Source organism: Moschus berezovskii, chromosome 9 (genome assembly GCF_049115385.1).
Source record: "Moschus berezovskii isolate FMDL1 chromosome 9, NW_MosBer_1.0, whole genome shotgun sequence".
Lineage (NCBI taxonomy): Eukaryota > Metazoa > Chordata > Mammalia > Artiodactyla > Moschidae > Moschus > Moschus berezovskii.
In genome coordinates, this window is record NC_142468.1 from 60,672,656 (window position 1) to 60,693,173 (window position 20,518).

At 41.9% G+C, this 20,518-nt stretch overlaps 1 protein-coding gene across 3 annotated transcripts in view; it reads left to right on the top strand.

Annotated features, from left to right (window-relative positions):
- Positions 1-9: 9 nt before the first annotated feature.
- PYGL (glycogen phosphorylase L) overlaps positions 10-20,518 on the top strand; it is a 62,240-nt gene continuing 41,731 nt past the window's right edge. For 2 of the 3 annotated variants that reach the window (XM_055435420.2, XM_088839720.1), the window contains exons 1-5: positions 11-334; positions 5,140-5,241; positions 8,531-8,609; positions 10,613-10,716; positions 19,085-19,216. In XM_055435420.2, coding sequence (XP_055291395.2) covers positions 92-334; positions 5,140-5,241; positions 8,531-8,609; positions 10,613-10,716; positions 19,085-19,216 — 660 coding nt within the window. In that variant the 5' untranslated portion in view covers positions 11-91. Of the gene's footprint in view, positions 335-5,139; positions 5,242-8,530; positions 8,610-10,612; positions 10,717-19,084; positions 19,217-20,518 lie in introns of all 3 variants that reach the window. The other variant, XM_088839719.1, reaches the window with a different exon arrangement.

Consider the following 20,518-nt stretch of genomic DNA (forward strand, 5'->3'; position numbering starts at 1 on the left):
CAAAAGCGGCGAGCGGCGTAGGCTGCTCCGCCCCCGTCCCGCCGCCGGCCCGGAGCCGCACGTCCCGCTGGCCGCGCTGCCCGCCGCCGCCATGGCCAAGCCCCTGACCGACCAGGAGAAGCGGCGGCAGATCAGCATCCGCGGCATCGTGGGCGTGGAGAACGTGGCCGAACTGAAGAAGGGCTTCAACCGGCACCTGCACTTCACTCTGGTCAAGGACCGCAACGTGGCCACCCCCCGCGACTACTTCTTCGCGCTGGCGCACACGGTGCGCGACCACCTGGTGGGGCGCTGGATCCGCACGCAGCAGTACTACTACGAGAAGTGCCCCAAGGTACTGCCTGCGCGCCGCCGGGCGCTCCCCGGTGCCCGTCGCGGCGTCCTGCCCTTCTGGGAGGGCAGCAGCCGAGCGTCGGGGCGATGGCCCGGGCTGCGTGGGTGGAGCCCTGGGGGTGACCTCGCCTAACCCCGATCCTCCCCTACACACACACACACCCCGCGAAGTCCGGGGAGAGTGTGTGGGCGGCGGGTGTGCAGCCGGGGTCAGATCTGGCATTCCGCCAACACCCCAGTCACGTCTCGATTATCCGAGCGCCATCCCCATCCTAACCACTGCGCTTCCCGTCCCCGGGGATCTCCTGGCGCAGAAGCCCAAGCCTCCCTCGCCTGTCCACTGGTTTCACAAACTTTTGGGGGAGCATCTACTCTCAGCATCTAATCTAGAGATAGCTGGCGGCTCCAGTCTGAATGCCAGGCACAGTTCTAGTCTCCAAACAGTCGATCCAGAACAAAGGGGATAAAAACCCTGCCTGGGGGGTGCGGGGTGTGGCGGGGGGGGCGGCGGGAGAGGGGAGCTGAAGGTTTAGGGAGCCGAGACCTGCCGAGGTCGGCTAATGGTAATAAGATTTAAGGGGGCAGGTGGAGCAGGAGTCGGAGGAAGGCGCATCACAGCCCACAGAACCTTTTTAGAAGAGGAGATGAGATGGGGGTTGCGTGCAAGACCCGGGCTGGTCGAAAGCACAGCCCGAGTGTGAGGAAGGGATGTGGGGAGTCGGAGGGGGCGGGGGTAGAGGTCCTGACCCACGCTCAGAGCTCTGTATCCGCGCCTCCCCCCCGCACCCCAGTACCTAGAGCGGGGTGTGGAGCTGCTGGACTAACTTGGTTCCTGCTGGCTGGAGACTGAGGGCCAGGCCACCCCCGGAGTGCTGAGGGACTGCTGTTCACAAACCACTCCTACCCACCGCACGGGGGCTGGAGGAGGACTTGGCAGCGAGGATTGTGTTGTGCCCAGTAAGGGTGAGAGAGTGTATTGGAAAGGGTGAAAAATGGGTAAATCCTGGAGACAGTGGCCCAAACATTTATTAAAAATTGTTATAACACAGAAAGCATGAAAAAGAATAGTCCATATTCCAAGTGCTCAAAGAACCCCTCAGCAAAAAATTCCTCAGAGTGAGAAATTGCAGCTCTAATAAAGCTTTCAAATGGAAAGTATCTTCGTCACCCCTGACGCCTAGGCCTCTACCAGAAGGTAGCAACTGCTAAAATATTTTCTTGCTGCTGCACTGCGGTCAGTGGTGTCAGACTCTTTTAGACCCGGCAGACTGCAGCCTGCCAGGCTCCCCTGTTCATGGAATTCTCCCGCACAAGAATACTGGAGTGGGTTGCCATTTCCTTCCTCATGCGATCTCCCTGACCCAGGGATTGAACCCCTCGACTCCTGCCGTCTCCTGCACTGGCAGGCGGATTCTTTACCCCTAGTGCCACCTTGGAAGCGCCAAAATATATCCTAGAAAACACTTTATGTATGCATATATTTCAATTCAATTCAATTCAGTCGCTCAGTCGTGTCTGACTCGAATGCATATATTTACTGTATTTTTAATTTGCACAGAGAGGACTGCACCTTACATTAAAAATTATTCTTTAAGTTTTTAAGCTGGAGCGTGAGATGATGAGCCGTGTTTTAGAACTCCCGCCTCCCCTGACACACACATACATTTCCAAAGCATTTAGTGCCATAGAACACACACTTGCCTTGTATGTTTCTTCTCCAGTGACTTAACTGGTACTTCATAGTTTTCTCCTCTTGAAAGTTTCTGCAATGGGCAAGCATTTAAGCCAGGTATTCTGATAGTGATACAAGTGAACAAGATCCATTCCACACGTGATAATAAAAGGTCCCAGCCCTCTGCACAGAATGGAGCCAGTAGGTGTGTCCAAGCTTCTCTCCCACCTCCCCTTCTGCCTGGCAACTGCAAATGAATCCCACATCTGGATCACATCTGGATCTCTAGTCTCAATTCCTTTTCAGACTCCATTCCTACAAGAACTTGGTGACCATAACTAGATCTCCCCTTATTCCTTCAGACTCGGCATGTTAAAAACTCAGAATCATCATCCCTCCCAATCCCGCCCTCTCTTGTGTCTCTAATGTCAGTGGCATTGTCATCCTGACAGATCATCCAGACACAAAACTCTACTTTCACCTTTGACTTCCTTGTGTATTCCCCATTCAGCGATTCACCAGATTCTGTTGATTCCTGCAGTTTGCCTTGAAATCACCCACTCTCCTCCATTCTCCCTTCTCTGCCTGATTGAGGCCCTGATCTCTGCTCTCCCAAGAAGTAGATTTCTAAGTGATTGCTTCCCAGAAGTGGTTAAACTTGGCAGCATGCAGCTGAATAAATGGCTAGCAGACTTATTTTGTTTGGTCTGTTAGACATCTTTAAGCAATTTTATTTTCCCTGCCTTTGGGCAGGACATGTCCAACCCAGCTCTTGGCCCACTATTCCTCATTGTTTTTTGTGATAGCCTTTGTGCATTTATCTTCTCAGCCTGGTTCCTGAAGGCATTTGAGTTTGCAATCCCATCTCGTTCTATGCATTATAATCTGATTAAACCTCCTAAGGTGACACACCTTGCCCTCTGCTCAGATCTATAGCACTGGCTCTAGTCACCTGGCACAGTCCTCTTAATCTAGCACTGAAGGCCCGTCACAGCCCAGGTGAGGTATTTTCCCATGACCCTCCTGGACTTACATGTTCTCCCACCCACCCGATTTGCCATCCCCATCCTTGCCCTGATCTCCCCACTTCCGGGCCTCTGCCAACACTGCCCCCTTCCCTCGGAATGCCATTCCCACCAGGTGTCTGCCCAGTTCTCACCTGCCCTGCAAGGCTCAGTTGTATTGCTGTCTTTTCTCTACACCTTCCCAGAACTACCAGGGCCTCTAATTAATGCTAGGAAAATTTTAAATTATTTTAAAAATATTACATACTGTTTTGTCTTCTTTATTTTATCTTTATAAGCCTTTTGAAAGTTTCTATTTTTTGTAAAATGTACATAAGATATTAATAATAGTAGTGCATGTATATAATCTATAGCATATATAGGCAATGCTCAAATATTTTACTACCAGAAGTATGTTTTAAATGTTTGCTGCTGCTGCTGCTAAGTCACTTCATAGAGACCACTAACTAAGAGGATGAGGGAGATCCATTTTTTTAAGGTCTTCTGTATCTCCAAATATAAGGTGCAATCCCACCCCAAAAAATTTATTTACGGGAAAATAGGAAATCACCTTAAATTCACGTCTTTGGAAAATCTGTCATGCAACAAGTTTCTCTAATTACTTTATTTTAAAATACTTTATTTAAAGCAGTAACTTTTTTTTTAGGAAGAGCTTGAAATATCTGAAAAACTCTTAAATTCATGTGAATTTAGAATTCTTAAGAGGGAGAGAAAGAAAATTAACACAGATGCAGTCATTATTCCTATGACCTCACAATTGCAAGTGCTTGATATATATATACTGTGTTTATAAGCAAGCTTTTTCTAGATCACTAAAAAGTAAAAACACCATACATAGTGGTTTTATTATAGAGATCATGAAAATGCACACAGAGAAGAATGAAAATAATTGCCCTGATGTTATATAAATGGATGTTTGTGGCTTGAGAAACTCTTCCTTTTTGTGAGTGGTACCAGGGCACCAGTCATGGGGTTGAGTGGCAACTTGCACCTCTTTGGCCTGCATCTGCCCCCTTTTCCTAACTCACAAAGGTATCTAATAAACTAATGGGAGCCCTAAAGATAGCATTATAGATATTCAAGCAACTTGGATAAAAGTAATAATGATGTGCCCTGGAAAACAGTATTAAATGACATATTGACTCTCCATGGGAGACTTCGAATTCAATTGTTTCATAAAATGAAAATGGGGAAAACTGAGATTTCTAAATTGACATTTTCTTATAACATTTAAGTATATATGTGTAACTAATGAGTTAAATATTATAATAAGCATTCCTTATATTGAACTGTATTCGTATTTTTTTAGTATTTTCTGCTTGACCAAATCCTTTTTAAGAGGGTGATAAAGTTAATGATCCTTTTTTTAAATTAGTAAACTGTACTTATATGTTAAAGGGTTTTAGTAATGTCTGAGCTTTGCACCTTTCACTTTCAACTGTTTTACCTGGCTTTTACCATGTCAAAGGCAAATAGTTTCTAAGCTGATAGAGAAGTGTCCCATTTTACCAAGAACAAACACCAACAAACTTGTTATTCAGAAGAAACTATTGTCAATTCATAGACTTTCTAGAGTAATTTTAATCCTAAAATATTTAATTATAATATCACTTGCACTAACAGGCAAGGACTACTTTGTAGCCAGTGGGTGTGTCTGAAAGGAGTTAATCTTCATGTTTCTTGGATGACTTGAGGTACTCAAAGCCAAGCCCACCTGACCATCATCCTGGAAACATTTTACAGATGAATGATGAGCTACGTCATTCTGACCACTGTTTACCCAAAACATACCCTTTTTCATGAGGCTTGTGAATCGGAAAAAAACCCACAAAACACTGAATCTACTTAGTTGGATGAGTTTGCTTCCCCAACCCCCCTCCCTGGGAGTAAAAGATATTTCAGTGTTACCAAAACCAGGATATAAAATGTTTTTTCCATTTTGTCAGTAGTGCTTTTCTTTAGCCCTTCATGCATCTATAGGAGACTCGTTTGAACCTGTGTTAAAGTAGTCCTGCCTATTTGTTTTTTATTGGTTACCTTGTGTTTTTATGTTGACAAGTAAGGTTGGCCTCATAGCTGTTCACATGACATCATTTTTCTCTGTTTCAGAGGGTTTATTACCTCTCTTTGGAATTTTACATGGGCCGAACATTACAGAACACCATGATCAACCTTGGCCTGCAGAATGCCTGTGACGAGGCCATCTACCAGGTATATTATCTCTGTATTTCTCTCATTCTCTCCCTTTAAATTTCAAGTTCAACTCAGGAACCTTGGGGAGAGAGCAACCCCCCTAAAAAAAAGAAAAAAAAAAGAAAAATTGTTTCTGTAGACATGGCTGTTAAAAACTATTAGAAATGTACACTATAGTACTACTGATCTCTGGTTTAAGAGGAACACAGTTAGAGAAGTAGTTTTGCCCCATGAGAATTTTGTTCTGCAATCAGTTTTTGACAGCATTCCACAACAAATTGCATTTTAGAAATTTGCATCCGAACAGCCTTTAAAAATTACTTGAGTCCCTGCTGTCAGAATCACGAGCTTTTCTTTGGACTCCTATCTACTTTTTAAAAATGATCAAAATTTGACTGTTATTTGTATATCAAGACATTATCTGAAATTAATAAGCTTTTAAAATTCTGTTGTCATACCTTCTCCATTGCTTCATGAAATGTAAAAATACACTTCCTCTTTAAATGAGAGGCTTGAGGTCTTGAACCTGATGTGCTAATTTGTTTGTGTGAACATATTTAACTGGTCCTCTCCTGACCTTCAAGTATATTCATACCAAAAATAGTCATTAACCTTTCTGATGTGGTTGATGGGAGGAACGTGTATTTTGCAAAGATGCACTATAGATGAGAGACTGTTTAAATTGCTTTTGTCCTGGCATGGGGTTGTTGTTCCCTCATTTGGACAGCTGCTTGTCACTAGGGCTGGTTTCCTTCATGTGGGTTTAGCAGAGCATTCCGTGTCAAAGAACAATTGCAGCTCCTCTCTGCTTCCCTTTTCTTTGCTTCCCTTGATATCAGCTGAAAAAATACAATTCCTTTGGACAAGAATTGAACCAGGTGGGATGAAGTGACTCCTTGCTCAAGGAGTATAGCCCACTCTAGACTCAGATGTTCAAGAATGTTACAAATCCTAAACACTAGTATTAGCAGTCGGCGTCACAGGAACCCCAGTACTTTAGTGAACCGGGAGCAAATTTGAAAGCCCTTTTAACAATGAACAGAGGCAGATCCATTTTTGAACTCTTTAGAAGATGCAGTTATCAAGACTTGTACCAGAAAGCAACTTTTGATATAAAGATAGGAATCCAAATTGGTAACCAGCCCCATGGCAACTGGGGCATCCACTTTAATAAGCATGCATTTTTAAATGTGTATATTATGTTTCCATGTAAAACAATATCTAATTTCATGGATTGCATCACTTTCAGGTAAGAATGCAATCATTTCACAAAGGACCATCATTAGCCAGGCATGGGCTAGATTATTATCTAGTCAGCAGGGGACAAGTCTTTTAATTTATCTGATCGTCAGTTTCCTCATGGTAAGATGAGCAGTCCAAAGTGGTCTCTGCTGCTGCTGCTGCTGCTAAGTCGCTTCAGTTGTGTCCGACTCTGTGCCACCCCATAGACGGCAGCCCACCAGGGCTACACAATTTTGATATGAGTCCATACTGCTGCTAGTGGCCTCTGGCTATGTTGGTTCTAACACTTGAGGACAGAGAGCTGACTGTCAACCAATTCCATCCATCCCCAAGGTTATAGATGCTCCTCAGCCTTTCACAGTCTCTCTTTTTCTTTCTTTTTTTAATTGAATATAGTTAATTTACAATGTTGTGTTAGTTTCAAGTTTACAGCAAAGTGTCAGATATATATATATAGATATATATATATTCAGTTCAGTTGCTCAGCCATGTCCAACTCTTTGCAACCCCATGGACTGCCAGACACCTGGCTTCCCTGTCCATCATCAACTCCCAGAGCTTGCTCAAACTCATGTCCACTGAGTCAATGATGCCATCCAATCATCTCATCCTCTGTCGCCCCCCCCTTTTTAGATTCTTTTCCATTATAGGCTATTACAAGATATTGAGTATAGTTCCCTGTGCTATACAGTAGGTCCTTTGTTGTTTACCTATTTTATATGTAGTAGAGTGTGCATATGTTAATCCCAAACTCCTAACTTAACTTCCCTGCAACTGTTCCCTTACAGTCTGTTATCTACCCCAGAGAGAAGTAGAGGATTTTAGGCCCATCCCAGCTGGGCCACAGGACTGAGGTTTCCCTGACTGCTGTCTGGCCCCAGATCTCACAGGCAGTGACTCACTAACTGGTTTTGGGCTAACAACCTTTGACCTCAGTGAGTAAATACATTGTGGTCATGAAAAGATGGACTTTAGTCCATCCCAGAGAATCTGACCTCATATCTTTCCGTAATTTTCAAATTTAGTCCAGTTAGTGTGGACTTGCTACTAGACTATTTCTGAGGTTTTACCCTGATGACAAAAAAATAACTTTAAGAAATAGTAATAGTCAATATTTATTGAGGAATATCTACCCAGGAATCATTCTGAGTGCTTTGTTTATATAATCTCATTTAATTCACAGTCCTAAATGAAATAGATACTATTGTCATTGTTTTATTTTAGTCACTAAGTTGTGTCCAACTCTTTGCGACCCCGTGGACTGCAGCCCACCAGGCTTCTCTGTCCATGGAATTTCCCAGGCAAAAATACTAGAGTGGGTTGCTATTTCCTTCTCCAATAGATACTATTATTCTCACTTTATTTTATTTATTTATTTTAGTTTTATTATTTTTCTTTTGGTTGTATGGCACAGTTTGTAGGATCTTAGTTCCCCCACCAGAGATTGAACCTGGCCCCCTGGCAATAGAAGCATGGAGTCTTAACCACTGGACTGTTCCCATGTCCTCATTTTTAAACAAGAGATAAAAGTCATAGTGAGATTTAGTACCTTGCCCAGGGTCATGTAACTAATAAATAACAGAGTCATAGTGGATATTTAAAACCCATACTCTTCTCCAATCTGCTGCTGTGACCTCACGGACAGTCTGCATCTTCAGTCACCAGCATCTGCGGGGGTTATCTGATGTCAGTTCTAGCACTGAGGGACCTGGAAGGGTTGAGTTCACAGATGAACCTGGATGCCCAACCCAGAGCTTTAGAAAATGACTGCAGTACTCTTGCCTAGAAAATCCCATGGACAGAGGAGCCTGGCAGGCTGCAGTCTAAGGGTCGGACACGACTGAGCGACTTCACTTTCACTTTTCACTTTCACACATTGGAGAAGAAAATGGCAACCCACTCCAGTGTTCTTGCCTGGAGAATCCCAGGGACGGGGGAGCCTGGTGGGCTGCCGTCTATGGGGTCACACAGAGTCAGACACGACTGAAGTGACTTAGCAGCAGCAGCAGTCTCTGAAGTGGCCTGTTTGTATCCACGTTCAGTGTGGTTTTCCTTTCATCCCCAGCTTGGACTGGATATGGAGGAGTTAGAAGAAATTGAAGAAGATGCTGGGCTTGGCAATGGTGGTCTTGGGAGGCTTGCTGGTAAGTGACATCGTGAATGGGCTGTGTTGTCTGGCTATTGACACCTTCTCAGATGCCACGCACGGCTATTCCTGTAGAAGCAGCAGACTGTCTAGGAGACTTGCAAGGTGTGACCTAGTAGTAGCTGTTTTTGTTTTTGACTCTGCACTGTGGTTTGACCAGTTCTAGACAGATAGTAGAGAAAGGAACTTGAACAAAAGAGACATTGCTTAAAAAGTTTGGAGACATTGCTTCAAACCCCAAAGCTAACCAGATGCTTCCTGTGCCCTGAAGGCTTCCCCTTCACTTCACTGTTCACAACTGCTCAATTCACATACTTGTGTGGTAGGACCTAAGTTGTTTAGCCATTGTGTTATCATCTTGTGCATTTGACAGTTTGTTTTTTGATTGACTAGTAGGCAATGATACAGTTGTTATACTATTCAGTTCAGTTCAGTTCAGTCGCTCAGTCATGTCCGACTCTTTGTGACTCCATGAATCACAGCACACCAGGCTTCCCTGTCCATCACCAACTCCCGGAGTTCACTCAAACTCATGTCCATCGAGTTGGTGATGCCATCCAGCCATCTCATTCTCTGTCATCCCCGTCTCCTCCCGCCCCCAATCCCTCCCAGCATCAGACTCTTTTCCAGTGAGTCAACCTGTTGCATGAGGTGGCCAAAGTATTGGAGTTTCAGCTTTAGCATCAGTCCTTCCAATGAACACCCAGGATTGGTTTCCTCTAGAATGGACTAGTTGGATCTCCTTGCAGTCCAAGGGACTCTCAAGAGTCTTCTCCTCGATTTAATTAATGAATATCCTTTTTTATATGGATTCAGTTTGAGTTTTTAATCCAGAAATTATTTTTCAACAAATATAGAGGAAAATATTAAAAATATAATACCAATACTATTAAATTAAAAATATGCATCCTGGACTTCCCTGGTGGTCCAGTGGTTAGGAATTTGCCTGCCAATGCAAGGGACACAGGTTTGATTCCTGGTCCGGGAAGATCCTATGCACCATGAGTCAACCAAGCCTGTGCGCAACGACTGAGCCTGTACTCTAGCACCCTTGTGCCATGAGAGAAGCCACTGCAATGAGAAGCCTTGTGCACTACAGCTAGAGAGTAGCCCCTGCTTGCCACAACTAGAGAAACCCTGAGTGCAGCAACACAGAGCCAAAAATAAAATAAATTTTAAAAATTCAGCCAACAAGTCCATGTATTATCACAGAAAAACTCTAGAGGTTGGCCATTCCAAGGTTAATTTATTCAGCAGCACAGTTCAGTCAGGACTCTGCATTTCTGTGGTTCTTTTGACTTTTCATGGAAAAAAGACAGCAGCAGTAAGAAGAATCTTTCGCTGCACCCAGCAGACCTCCTAGCAGCTCTCACTGGACAGAATGTCATCGTATGCTCAGGCCAAAACCAAAACTAGTGAAGGACATAGAATTACTATGATTAGCCTAGAAATTTAGTCAAGCAATATTCACTTATAGGTCCAGACTCCCTGAAGCATAACCTGGGATGTGAACAACACTGGAAATCCATTAGCCAGAGATTCTGCCACAGATGTCCCAGTTGGTCAGATGGGTCACATGTAAATTATACATGTCTTTTCAAGCAAGGGGGCATGGAGACAGGTTTCCTTAGAAAGGGCAGTGCGAGGGACAGGCACAATAAAGGCTATGTCTAACACAGACCAGTTTCCTTAGCTATTCTCAAATGGAATGCCAACATGTACGCAGTAGTAGTTTCTAGATAGTGAGATAATAAATGATGTTTGTTTTCTTCTTTATGCATTTTTGTATTTTCTAACTTTTCTATGGTATTTATTTTATTATAATTGGGGAAAATGTGACTTTAAAAAATTAATACTCACTATGCAGCAGTCTCTGTGCTTTAAAATACAAGTATGGTTTCTCATAGAAAAATGTTTTGTGGCTGCCATGTTTTTTAGAGAAAGACAAATTTTTACTTACCTTGATAACTCTGTCTTTTGCTTGTGCTTGGTTTAATTTAGCCTGCTTCCTGGATTCCATGGCAACTCTGGGGCTCGCAGCCTATGGATATGGCATCCGATATGAATATGGAATCTTCAATCAGAAGATTCGAGATGGATGGCAGGTATGTGACTCATATTTTTTAATTTTGTCATTAAAATTTTGCCTTGATGATGTTCTAGATGATTTATAATTTTCAGAATTTAACGGAGGGTGTTACTAATTTCTGTGGCATTTGATTGACATCTGTGAATTCCGTCAGTCTTTCCACTTTGTGATGTAAGCTCCCTAAGAGCCGAGAGCCTGCCAATATCACCAGTATCATTCACCACCATATCTATAGCATCTTTCACAGTGCCAGACTCATAAGGATGCTATGAAGATACTTATCACTGAGTGCCCGAATGCAGACCGCCTGTAATGGGCAATGTCCTATCTCTGTAGCATGCAAAATGGAGGAGCATGTCTTTTGACTCATGATCTTTCCCAATAGCCCTTGAAGGTAGGAAGCATGTCACCATTTTTGTAGGTGAGAAAACTGAGGCTCTTAAGAGGTGAAGTCACCTCAGATCACACTGTTGGTAAATCTGAATCCCCAGATTTCCCAGTCACAATCAGTATTCTTTTCTACATTCAGAGTCTTGCCCTCCTTATAAGATACATAAATTCAGTCTTCTGCTTTTTTTATATATAACTGCAGGCAGCCTTGTTAACTATTATATCAAATAAATCTGGCACATATTTAATATGTGTAATTATAGTGCTCCATAGAAAATTGCACAAATAGTAGTTAATCCATATAAATGACTTTTGTTTTATTTTCATATAACCAAACCAGATTCTTGAGTATTTGTTTCTCTCTATCTTTGGTAATCCTTTGAGCTACAGTCATGTAGCTGTCCATGCACGGACAGTTTTCCTTGATGTTAAATTTGATTTAGGCTTTCTCTTTCTCCCTATCTTTGTCTCATACCCATACCCCAAAGATACTGGATTTTCAGAAAAGCCTGACCTCTCTGAGCCCTTGTCACACTTCTAAGAGTAAGTCCAAAGGCAGCGTGCTTAGGCATTGGGTTGGGGGACCTAGGCTGGAGCTGATCCCTGGGGAGGGGAAGGATGAGAAGCTGAGTGTTGTCACCATCTGCTTTCTCCTCCCTCAATATTTGGACATTTTCTGGGCCAAGGAGAGTAGGTACTAAAAGATTCGATTTGATCAGAGGTTGCATCGAGGAAAATCCCAGGAGAATATTGGGAACCTATTGAAAGACAAACTTCCAAATTTTAAGGGCCAGTGTATCTTCAGGGGCTTCCCTGTTGGTTCAGTTGGTAAAGAGTCTGCTTGCAATGCAAGAGACTGCCTGCAATGCAGAAGACCTGAGTGCTATCCCTGGAGAAGGAAATGGCAAACCACTCCAATATTCCTACCTTGGAAATCCCATGGACAGAGGAGCCTAGTGGGCTACAGTCCGTGGGGTTGCAAGAGTCGGACACAACTTAGCAACTAAACCACCAACACCAATGTATCTTCAGCTACTCCTAAACCAATTAGGAGGCAGTGTTGGGTAGGAAAAAACATTTGGGCTCTTATTTGAGATCTCATTTCTAATTTGAGAGCTAACTGCAACTCATTACCTTTACAAGTTATGCTGCCTTGATTAGGTTACCTAACTTCTCTGAACCTGGGTTTTCTTGTCTGCAAAATGGAGATGCCAGCTTCCCAAAATTATGATAAAAATATGTAAAATGTCTGGCACACAAGTAGGTACTCAAGAATGTTAATTTTGCCTAATAAAAGGAGTATACTTTAACAAATTGTGGCATTGTATAATATATTAATATAGCCATTGATTTCATGTTTTTGATTAATTGTAGTAAAATGGAAAATTGTTTGTGTAGTTGAAAAATAGGGATATAGGATCATGTGAATAGTATGACCTATCCAAAGGAAGCAAAAATGATAAAATGCTAGGGGAAAAAAGTGTGTATATATATATATATATATATATATATATCTCAAAGGTTCATTCAATAGTAATTAATTATCTCTGGGAGACAGGATTATGGATGACTTTGACTATCTTTTTATTCTTCTACATGACTCATAGTCTATAAGAAATGTGTATTTTATAATCATAAAAAGATATAAAAATAACTGGCTGCCTTCTACAATGAAGAAATCTAGGGTTACATGGTAAGAAGCCTAGCTTGGCAGGCATTTCCAGCAGGACCAAGATTTTAACACACCATGACCAAGCAATACATGGCATCCATTCTTGGTCTTTGTATCCTGTGTGATACTCATTATACCCCACAATGTTTAAGGATTTTATTTTTTACTTTTCTTTTTAAATTGAAAGATTTAAAGATTTCTCTTTAAATTCAGCTGCTCAATCTCAGGAAAATTCTTCCAAGTGCATTTCCCCCAAAGTCTTAATGAAAGGCCACTCTGTTATTCACACCTTTGACCTTTGCTACCTTTAAATGTCCTTGTTCCAGGAAACCATCCCTTCTCTCCTGTGAGAGCAAGAAGTATGCATCTCCAGTGTTTTAAGGGGAAAAGAGAAAATGGCTTTGGCTAGTCTCCAAAGCTAGCTTCACTATCCTGCATCACTTCTTTTGTTTTAACTTGAAATTGAGTCAGAAGGACACCTAATTTTATCTACCATAGTCATTGCTCACTGGGATGGGATTTTAAAGAGCACAGATAAAATACATCATTCCATAAAAAAGAAACCATTAAAAAAAATATATATATATATATGTATATATATATATTTCAGGAAAGCAACATGCTTTTTCAGCCCATGGTCACTCCCCGGCACATCGGCTACAGGATTGCTCTTACCATAGAAAAGCCTGATAAAAATTGCACAGGCTAGGAAGATTTTTAAAGGGTGATGGACTTTCCGTTTTTGAAGGCTCTCTTCAAGGAAGATTTGGAGTAACAAAGTGTTCTTTGTGAACTCCACCCTGCCCTCAAGAAAAATAATTTTATTGCTAAAATGCTTGACCTACCTTGAACTCTACTGGGGATCATAGAAACCTTATCAGGAATAGTTCTCTGAAAATGACTGGGCACTGGGAGGAAAAGGGGGAAAGACAATTGCAACAGCCTCACATTAAAGTTTAACAGTCACGTGCTAAAGTTCTGGGTGGAAAGATACGCTGGCAATAGAAATCTCAGAGTTGAATCGAGCCATCTGCTGGAACCTTCTGTCTCTTAGAGCCCGTGCCCAGCCTGCTCTGACTAGCCATGCACAGTTCACATTACCCAGCAAGCTTCCTGTGGCCATTGTTGAGTTCTCGGTGTTCCCCAGAAACATTTTTCAATGATTGATATCATCAGACAGCAAAGTTTGTTGACACCACCTGATTTTTACTCACTGGTTCTTCATGTCCTGTGTAGCCCACAACTGAGAGGAAAAGCATTTCTTAGTATTCAACCACTGACTGAGACCCTGAGCTGACCTCTGCTTCCATGCTAGCTGGAATAGATTCCATTGAGTAATTTCTCTAGGAAGATGCCAGATCCAGCTGCCACACACTCCTCACTCCCAGCCAGAGGGGCACTTTGCTCCTCTCTCTAAGTCTCCTGTTTGCTTTATCTCAACTCCTTTTCATCTGGGATGTTCAGATCCAAACAGCCCACTTGGATATAAATGAAAGCTCTCCTCCCATCTGGCCCCTGCTCTTCATATGGCTCCGCAAGCTGGGGCATTCAGGGATCACTGGCTACATGGAAATCTAAATTTATAGGCTAATTTGCTGGAAGGAAGCAGGATAGAGAGGAAGTTTATCACCACCCCACAGCCTCTGTGGACTGGGTGGGGGCAGTTCTCTCTTTCTCTTCTGATCTGCTCAGACCAGCTTGTGTTGATGAAATATCTATGCTTCAATTTACCTTAAAAACAAGCTTTGTATAATTGAGGGAATTATTGACAGATTTCTTGCCAAAATCAAGAACAGGCTCAATAAAGAATAGCAAGCTAGGAGTTCTATTCTCCTCCAGAATGTGTTAAGTAACCCAGTGGAATTAAAATCAGCCATTATTTGGTGGGAAAAAAATCAAACCAACACTGGATTGCCTTAAGAGTGACTGGCTAACTAGTCAGTCCCTTATCACTTAACAGTTTGTCCTCAAAAGAGTAAATGCAGCCTCTGACTTGCATGAGAGGCTGGCAGGGGCCGGTGGTGGGAAGCTGGGAGTTCAGTTTCTCTTCTGTGGGCATTTCATTCTGCTTGAGGGGAGAACAGTCTGATTCTGCTGCATTTATCAGCAGAAAATATGTTGCCCCCTTAACCTGTGCACATGATTTTTTTTTTTTATGTTCACCCATGTTCTTACCATTTATTTTTTTCTTTTTCTTTTTTTTATTTTTATTTGATAAATGGTACAAACCACAATGCCAAAAATATTAACAGTTAAAATTTCACCAAATGAAAAAATACTATAGAATACACAGTTGTAAAAAGCTACATTATTTTACAACTGCCTCAAGCTGCAAAAAGAAAAAAAACCCAATGCCATACCTAAGTTATCCCTCTCTCAAAATAATGCCATTTATGTTATAAACCATGAGCACCCCATCAAAAGATGGGAACTGCTTTTGTTAATTCATATATATATATATATATATGACTGTATCACTTTGCTGTACACCTGAAACAAACACAACACTGTAAATGAAATATAAAATAAAAATAAGTAATAGACCTTTGGGGCTTTACACCGAGTTAGAGTTCCTATCAGAGGGGTAACAGCACCACAGCCGTACTGAATCCTCATGAAGGAGGCACATGAATGACTGGATTACAAGAGTTACAGGAATGAGAGCTGCTCACTTCCCATAAACTAGCTCACAGAAAGCCAACAAAGGCACGAGATACAGACCCTTTTTTTACTTATGAATGTGTAAAACTCAAGAAGGTCCACAGGATTTTTGAGAGGAAAGCTGTTTCTGCCTCACTGTCCTCCTGGTTCACACACAACCTGAATGTGTATATTAACAACAGTCCTGCATGCTGAAATGAGGCAGCTAGGCCCTAAGGCTCATTCCTGTTACAGGAAGCAGTGTTCACATTGATCGGTATTTGAAACCCAGAACCTGCCCCCTTGCCTAAGTGCAGCAGGAAGTGTTTTGTAATTAAGAATGTTTGATGCTTTGTGGATACTCTCGTTTATTTTTCATCAAGTTTCTAGTTATTAATATGAGCTAGTGGGCTCTAACTTTACCAATCTCTTATCAACTGATAAAAATTCAGTCCTTTCCTTGTTAATTTTTCATTGTCTTTTTGTTGTCCTCTTTATGACGGGGATAGCGGAAGTCTCAGGTCTGAATTATAGTTCCTGACTTTGTATCACCATGTAGCTCCTGGCTGCACCATGTACCCACTGACTTCATGTTAAGATGCAGATTTTTAAATGCAAATTTAGAGACTCCCTCCCCATACTGCCTGAGACTCTGCATTTGAACAGGATGCATTTTACTGATTAGCTCACATCTAGGTCCAGCCTTCCCTAGGCTTCCTCCTGCATCTGCTACATTCTCCTGTCTCCAGCAGCTGTCTAACTCCAGACCTTCCATCTAAAGATGTTGTTTCTGTGAGTTCCCTCTTCATTCATCATGTTGCTGGTAGTTCCTGTTAATGGGTGGCTTACTGGCATTCCCAGTATAAAGTCATGATCAGTGTTTGAATAAACGGATATGTGTTAGCATGTCTGGCTGTTGACATTAATGTTTTGTCTAATATCTCAAAAGTTAGCTGTGTTTGTTCACTTCTCTCCACACTGCCTGGGGCAGACACTGAACTCATATGTAGGTGATCATGAAGCATCCAGCATTGTGTGATAATTCGTAATTAATATCTTTTTAAACTAAACCTGAGTTTTCTATGAGGGAAGGGTGAGGAAGTAAATAGGTAAAATAACCATATTTGGGGTAATCTCATTGACAAGAGAACTTTGTATTAAAAAACCGTAACCCTTCCTTCTTGCCAGACACAATTCCATCTTTTAATATATATACAATATGTTAAAGTTTTCACTAATAATATCTTTAAAAATGTACCCCCCTCCCACCATGTGTTTTGTCCTTGTTTTGGTATTTTTATGTTTTTTATAGAAAACAAAATTTATTTGATGTCCAGGATGCCCTAAATACAAATTCTGATTTTAAAGATTGTATAAGAAATATTTTGTTATAAACTGACATAACTGCGTGGGGATACGTTGAAATTATCAATAAAATAAATTCCTTACCTTGTTAGTATTTCTTAAAATGAACTGTAAGTAATAGTTCATTATCAGATCAAAATTATATGAGGATTAAATTAAACAAAGACTACAAAATGTAATGGTGTTCTGTTGGTGGGAATATAAATTGGTGTAGCCACTATGGGACCCAATGGACAATCCTTAAAAAACTAAAAATAGAACTACCGTGTGTTCTAGCAATTCCATTCATGGGCATATAGCTGGAAAAAATGAAAACACTAATTCAAAAACATACATGCACCCCCAATGTTCATAGCAGCACTATTTACAATTGTCAAGACATGGAAGCAACCCAAGTGCCCATTAACAGATGAATGGATAAAGATATGATATATATATGCCATGAAATATTACTCAGCCATAAAAAAGAAATGCTGCCACTTGCAGTATCATGGATGGATGTGGAGAATATTATGCTTATTATGCTTAGTGAAATAGGTCACACAGAGAAAGACAAATACAATATGTTATCATTTATATGTGGAATCTAAAAAATAATACAAATGAATGCATATGCAGAATAGATTCACAGATAATAGAAAACAAACTTGTGGTTACCAAATGGGAGAAGGAAGAGGAGAGGGACAAATTAGGAGTATGGGATTAACAAACTACTATGTATAAAACAGATAAGCAACAAGGATACACTGGATAGCACAGGAAATTATACCTATTATAATAACCTATCAGTTCAGTTCAGTTCAGTTGCTCAGTCGTGTCCGACTCTTTGCGACCCCATGAATCACAGCACGCCAGGCCTCCCTGTCCATCACCAACTCCCGGAGTACACTCAAACTCATGTCCATCGAGTCAGTGATGCCATCCAGCCATCTCATTCTCTGTCGTCCCCGTCTCCTCCAACCCGCAATCCCTCCCAGCATCAGACTCTTTTCCAGTGAGTCAACTCGTCGCATGAGGTGGCCAAAGTATTGCAGTTTCAGCTTTAGCATCAGTCCTTCCAATGAACACCCAGGATTGATCTCCTTTAGAATAGACTGGTTGGATCTCCTTGCAGTCCAAGGGACTCTCAAGAGTCTTCTCCAGCACCACAGTTCAAAAGCATCAATTCTTCGGCGATCAGCTTTCTTCACAGTCCAACTCTCACATCCATACATGACCACGGGAAAAACCATAGCCTTGAATAATGGAATATAATCTACAAAAGTACTGTCACCATGCTGAACATCTGGAACTAACACAGTATTGTAAATCAACTATACTTCAATTTTTTTTTAATGGAAAAAAAGTTATAGTGTTCTGTATGTATACTGAAATAAGCTTTATTAAGGGAGCTTTCTATGAGTAGCTTTTCTCCACTGATGCTGTGCTTTCTAGGCACAAAGCTCTTGACAGAAAATCATGATGTAGGATCCATCATGTCCAGGTATCAAACAGTAAACACCACTGGGAGGCCTCTCTTTCCCTCAAGCTAGACAGTTGGCTTCCCAGATGTTAAGGCACAGGTTTTAGAACCCACAGTTCAGTTCAGTTCTGTCACTCAGTTGGGTCCGATTCTTTGCGACCCCATGGACTGCAGCACAACAGGCTTCCCTGTCCATCACCAACTCCTGGAGCTTGTTCAAACTCGTGTCCATCGAGTCGGTGATGCCATCCAACCATCTCATCTTCTGTTGTCCCCTTCTCCTCCTGCCTTCACTCTTTCCCAGCATCAGGGTCTTTTCCAATGAATCAGCCCTTCACATCAGGTGGCCAAAGTATTGGAGTTTCAGCTTCAGCATCAGTCTTTCCAATGAATATTCAGGATTAATTTCCTTTAGGACTGACTGGTTTGATCTCCTTGAATTCCAAGGGACTCTCAAGAGTCTTCTTCAACACCACAGTTCAAAAGCATCAATTCTTCAGTTGATGAACCCACAGACCTACCATCAAATCTTATCTTCATCATTCACTGTCCATGCTACTTTGAGCAATTATAATTTCCTTTAAAAAGGGAGAAACTGTAAGTTCCCTCCTACAGGATTGCTATGAGGATTAAACACAATAATATATATAAAACATTTAGAGCAATATTACCAAGTATTGTTGATTTAGGCCATATGATAATAACAAAGATGAACTGAGGTTGACAGAACCAACGTCTTTCTTGCCAAAGCAGTACTGAGTTGATCCAGTAAAAAAATATTTTTGATTTGATATAATTGAAGGGTTAGGTCCACATCTCCTGAAAAACAAATTATAAGCCATGTCCTTTTTGCAGATAGAAGAGGCAGATGATTGGCTCAGGCATGGAAACCCCTGGGAGAAGGCCCGCCCTGAGTTCATGCTGCCTGTTCACTTCTATGGGAGAGTGGAGCACACAGAGGCCGGGACCAAATGGATCGACACCCAGGTATTTCAAGTCCTCACACTGAGCGTTGTATAGAGGACAACACAGTATGTTGTGTATATGGTATTCAGTATAGTGTATTGTATATTGAATAACAATGTATTTTTATAAATAAATGTGTTACTTCTCTTAGTGGAACCCACTCATTTTGGAGACCAGGGTGCTGAGGTCAACAGAGAAGTGACTTCCCTAAGGTCAAGTGACTTACCAGGGTCATTTCGTCATCACCTTTTCAGAGATTAATCAATTCTATAACCCCAGCATGCTTAGCTCTCTAGTTTTATATACTATTGTTGAAACCAAGAGTGAATAAAGTTAAATGTCATTCTTCACACCACTGCCATATGTACATTGACTTGTAAATTCTAAGGGGTAAATATTTTTAAATTGAAGTATTTATTCAACGGATTACCAAAATGCTTCATTACAAAGTCAAGAAAAACAACACAAAATATTGCAAAATACATGCTGTTATTAATGTGCCAGATCACTGCTAGAGAAATAATGCTGGTGTCAACCCAAATGTACTTAATTCTTGGACATGTATTTATCCTGCCTTTAGCCCGAGGGCAGGCAGGGGCAGATCCTGCCCCAGCCCTGGCATTCCCTACATGCCAACTGCAGGAGACATAAGAGGCTCAGGTTTCCAGTTTGATCCCTGGGTCAAGAAGATCCCCTGGAGGAGGAAATGGCAACCTACTCCAGTATTCTTGCCTGGAGAATCCCATGGACAGAGGAGCCTGGCAGGCTACAGTTCATAGAGTCACAAAGAGTCAGACACAACTAAAGCAACTTAGCATGCACACATGCAAAGTAGAGTGTTACCCTGTTACTGAACAATTTATTTTTCAGCCCCTCCAGTGGAGGAGCTGTGCTTTGCTGTCCTCATCAGTTCAGTTCAGTCGCTCAGTCGTGTCCGACTCTTTGTGACCCCATGAATCACGGCACACCAGGCCTCCCTGTCCATCACCAACTCCCAGAGTTTACTCAAACTCATGTCCATAGAGTCAGTGATGCCATCCAGCCATCTCATTCTCTGTCATCCCCGTCTCCTCCCACCCCCAATCCCTTCCAGCATCAGACTCTTTCCAGTGAGTCAACTCATCGCATGAGGTGGCCAAAGTATTCGAGTTTCAGCTTTAGCATCAGTCCTTCCAATGAACACCCAGGATTGATCTCCTTTAGAATGGACTGGTTGGATCTCCTTGCAGTCCAAGGGACTCTCAAGAGTCTTCTCCAGCACCACAGTTCAAAAGCATCAATTCTTCAGCAATCAGCTTTCTTCACAGTCCAACTCTCACATCC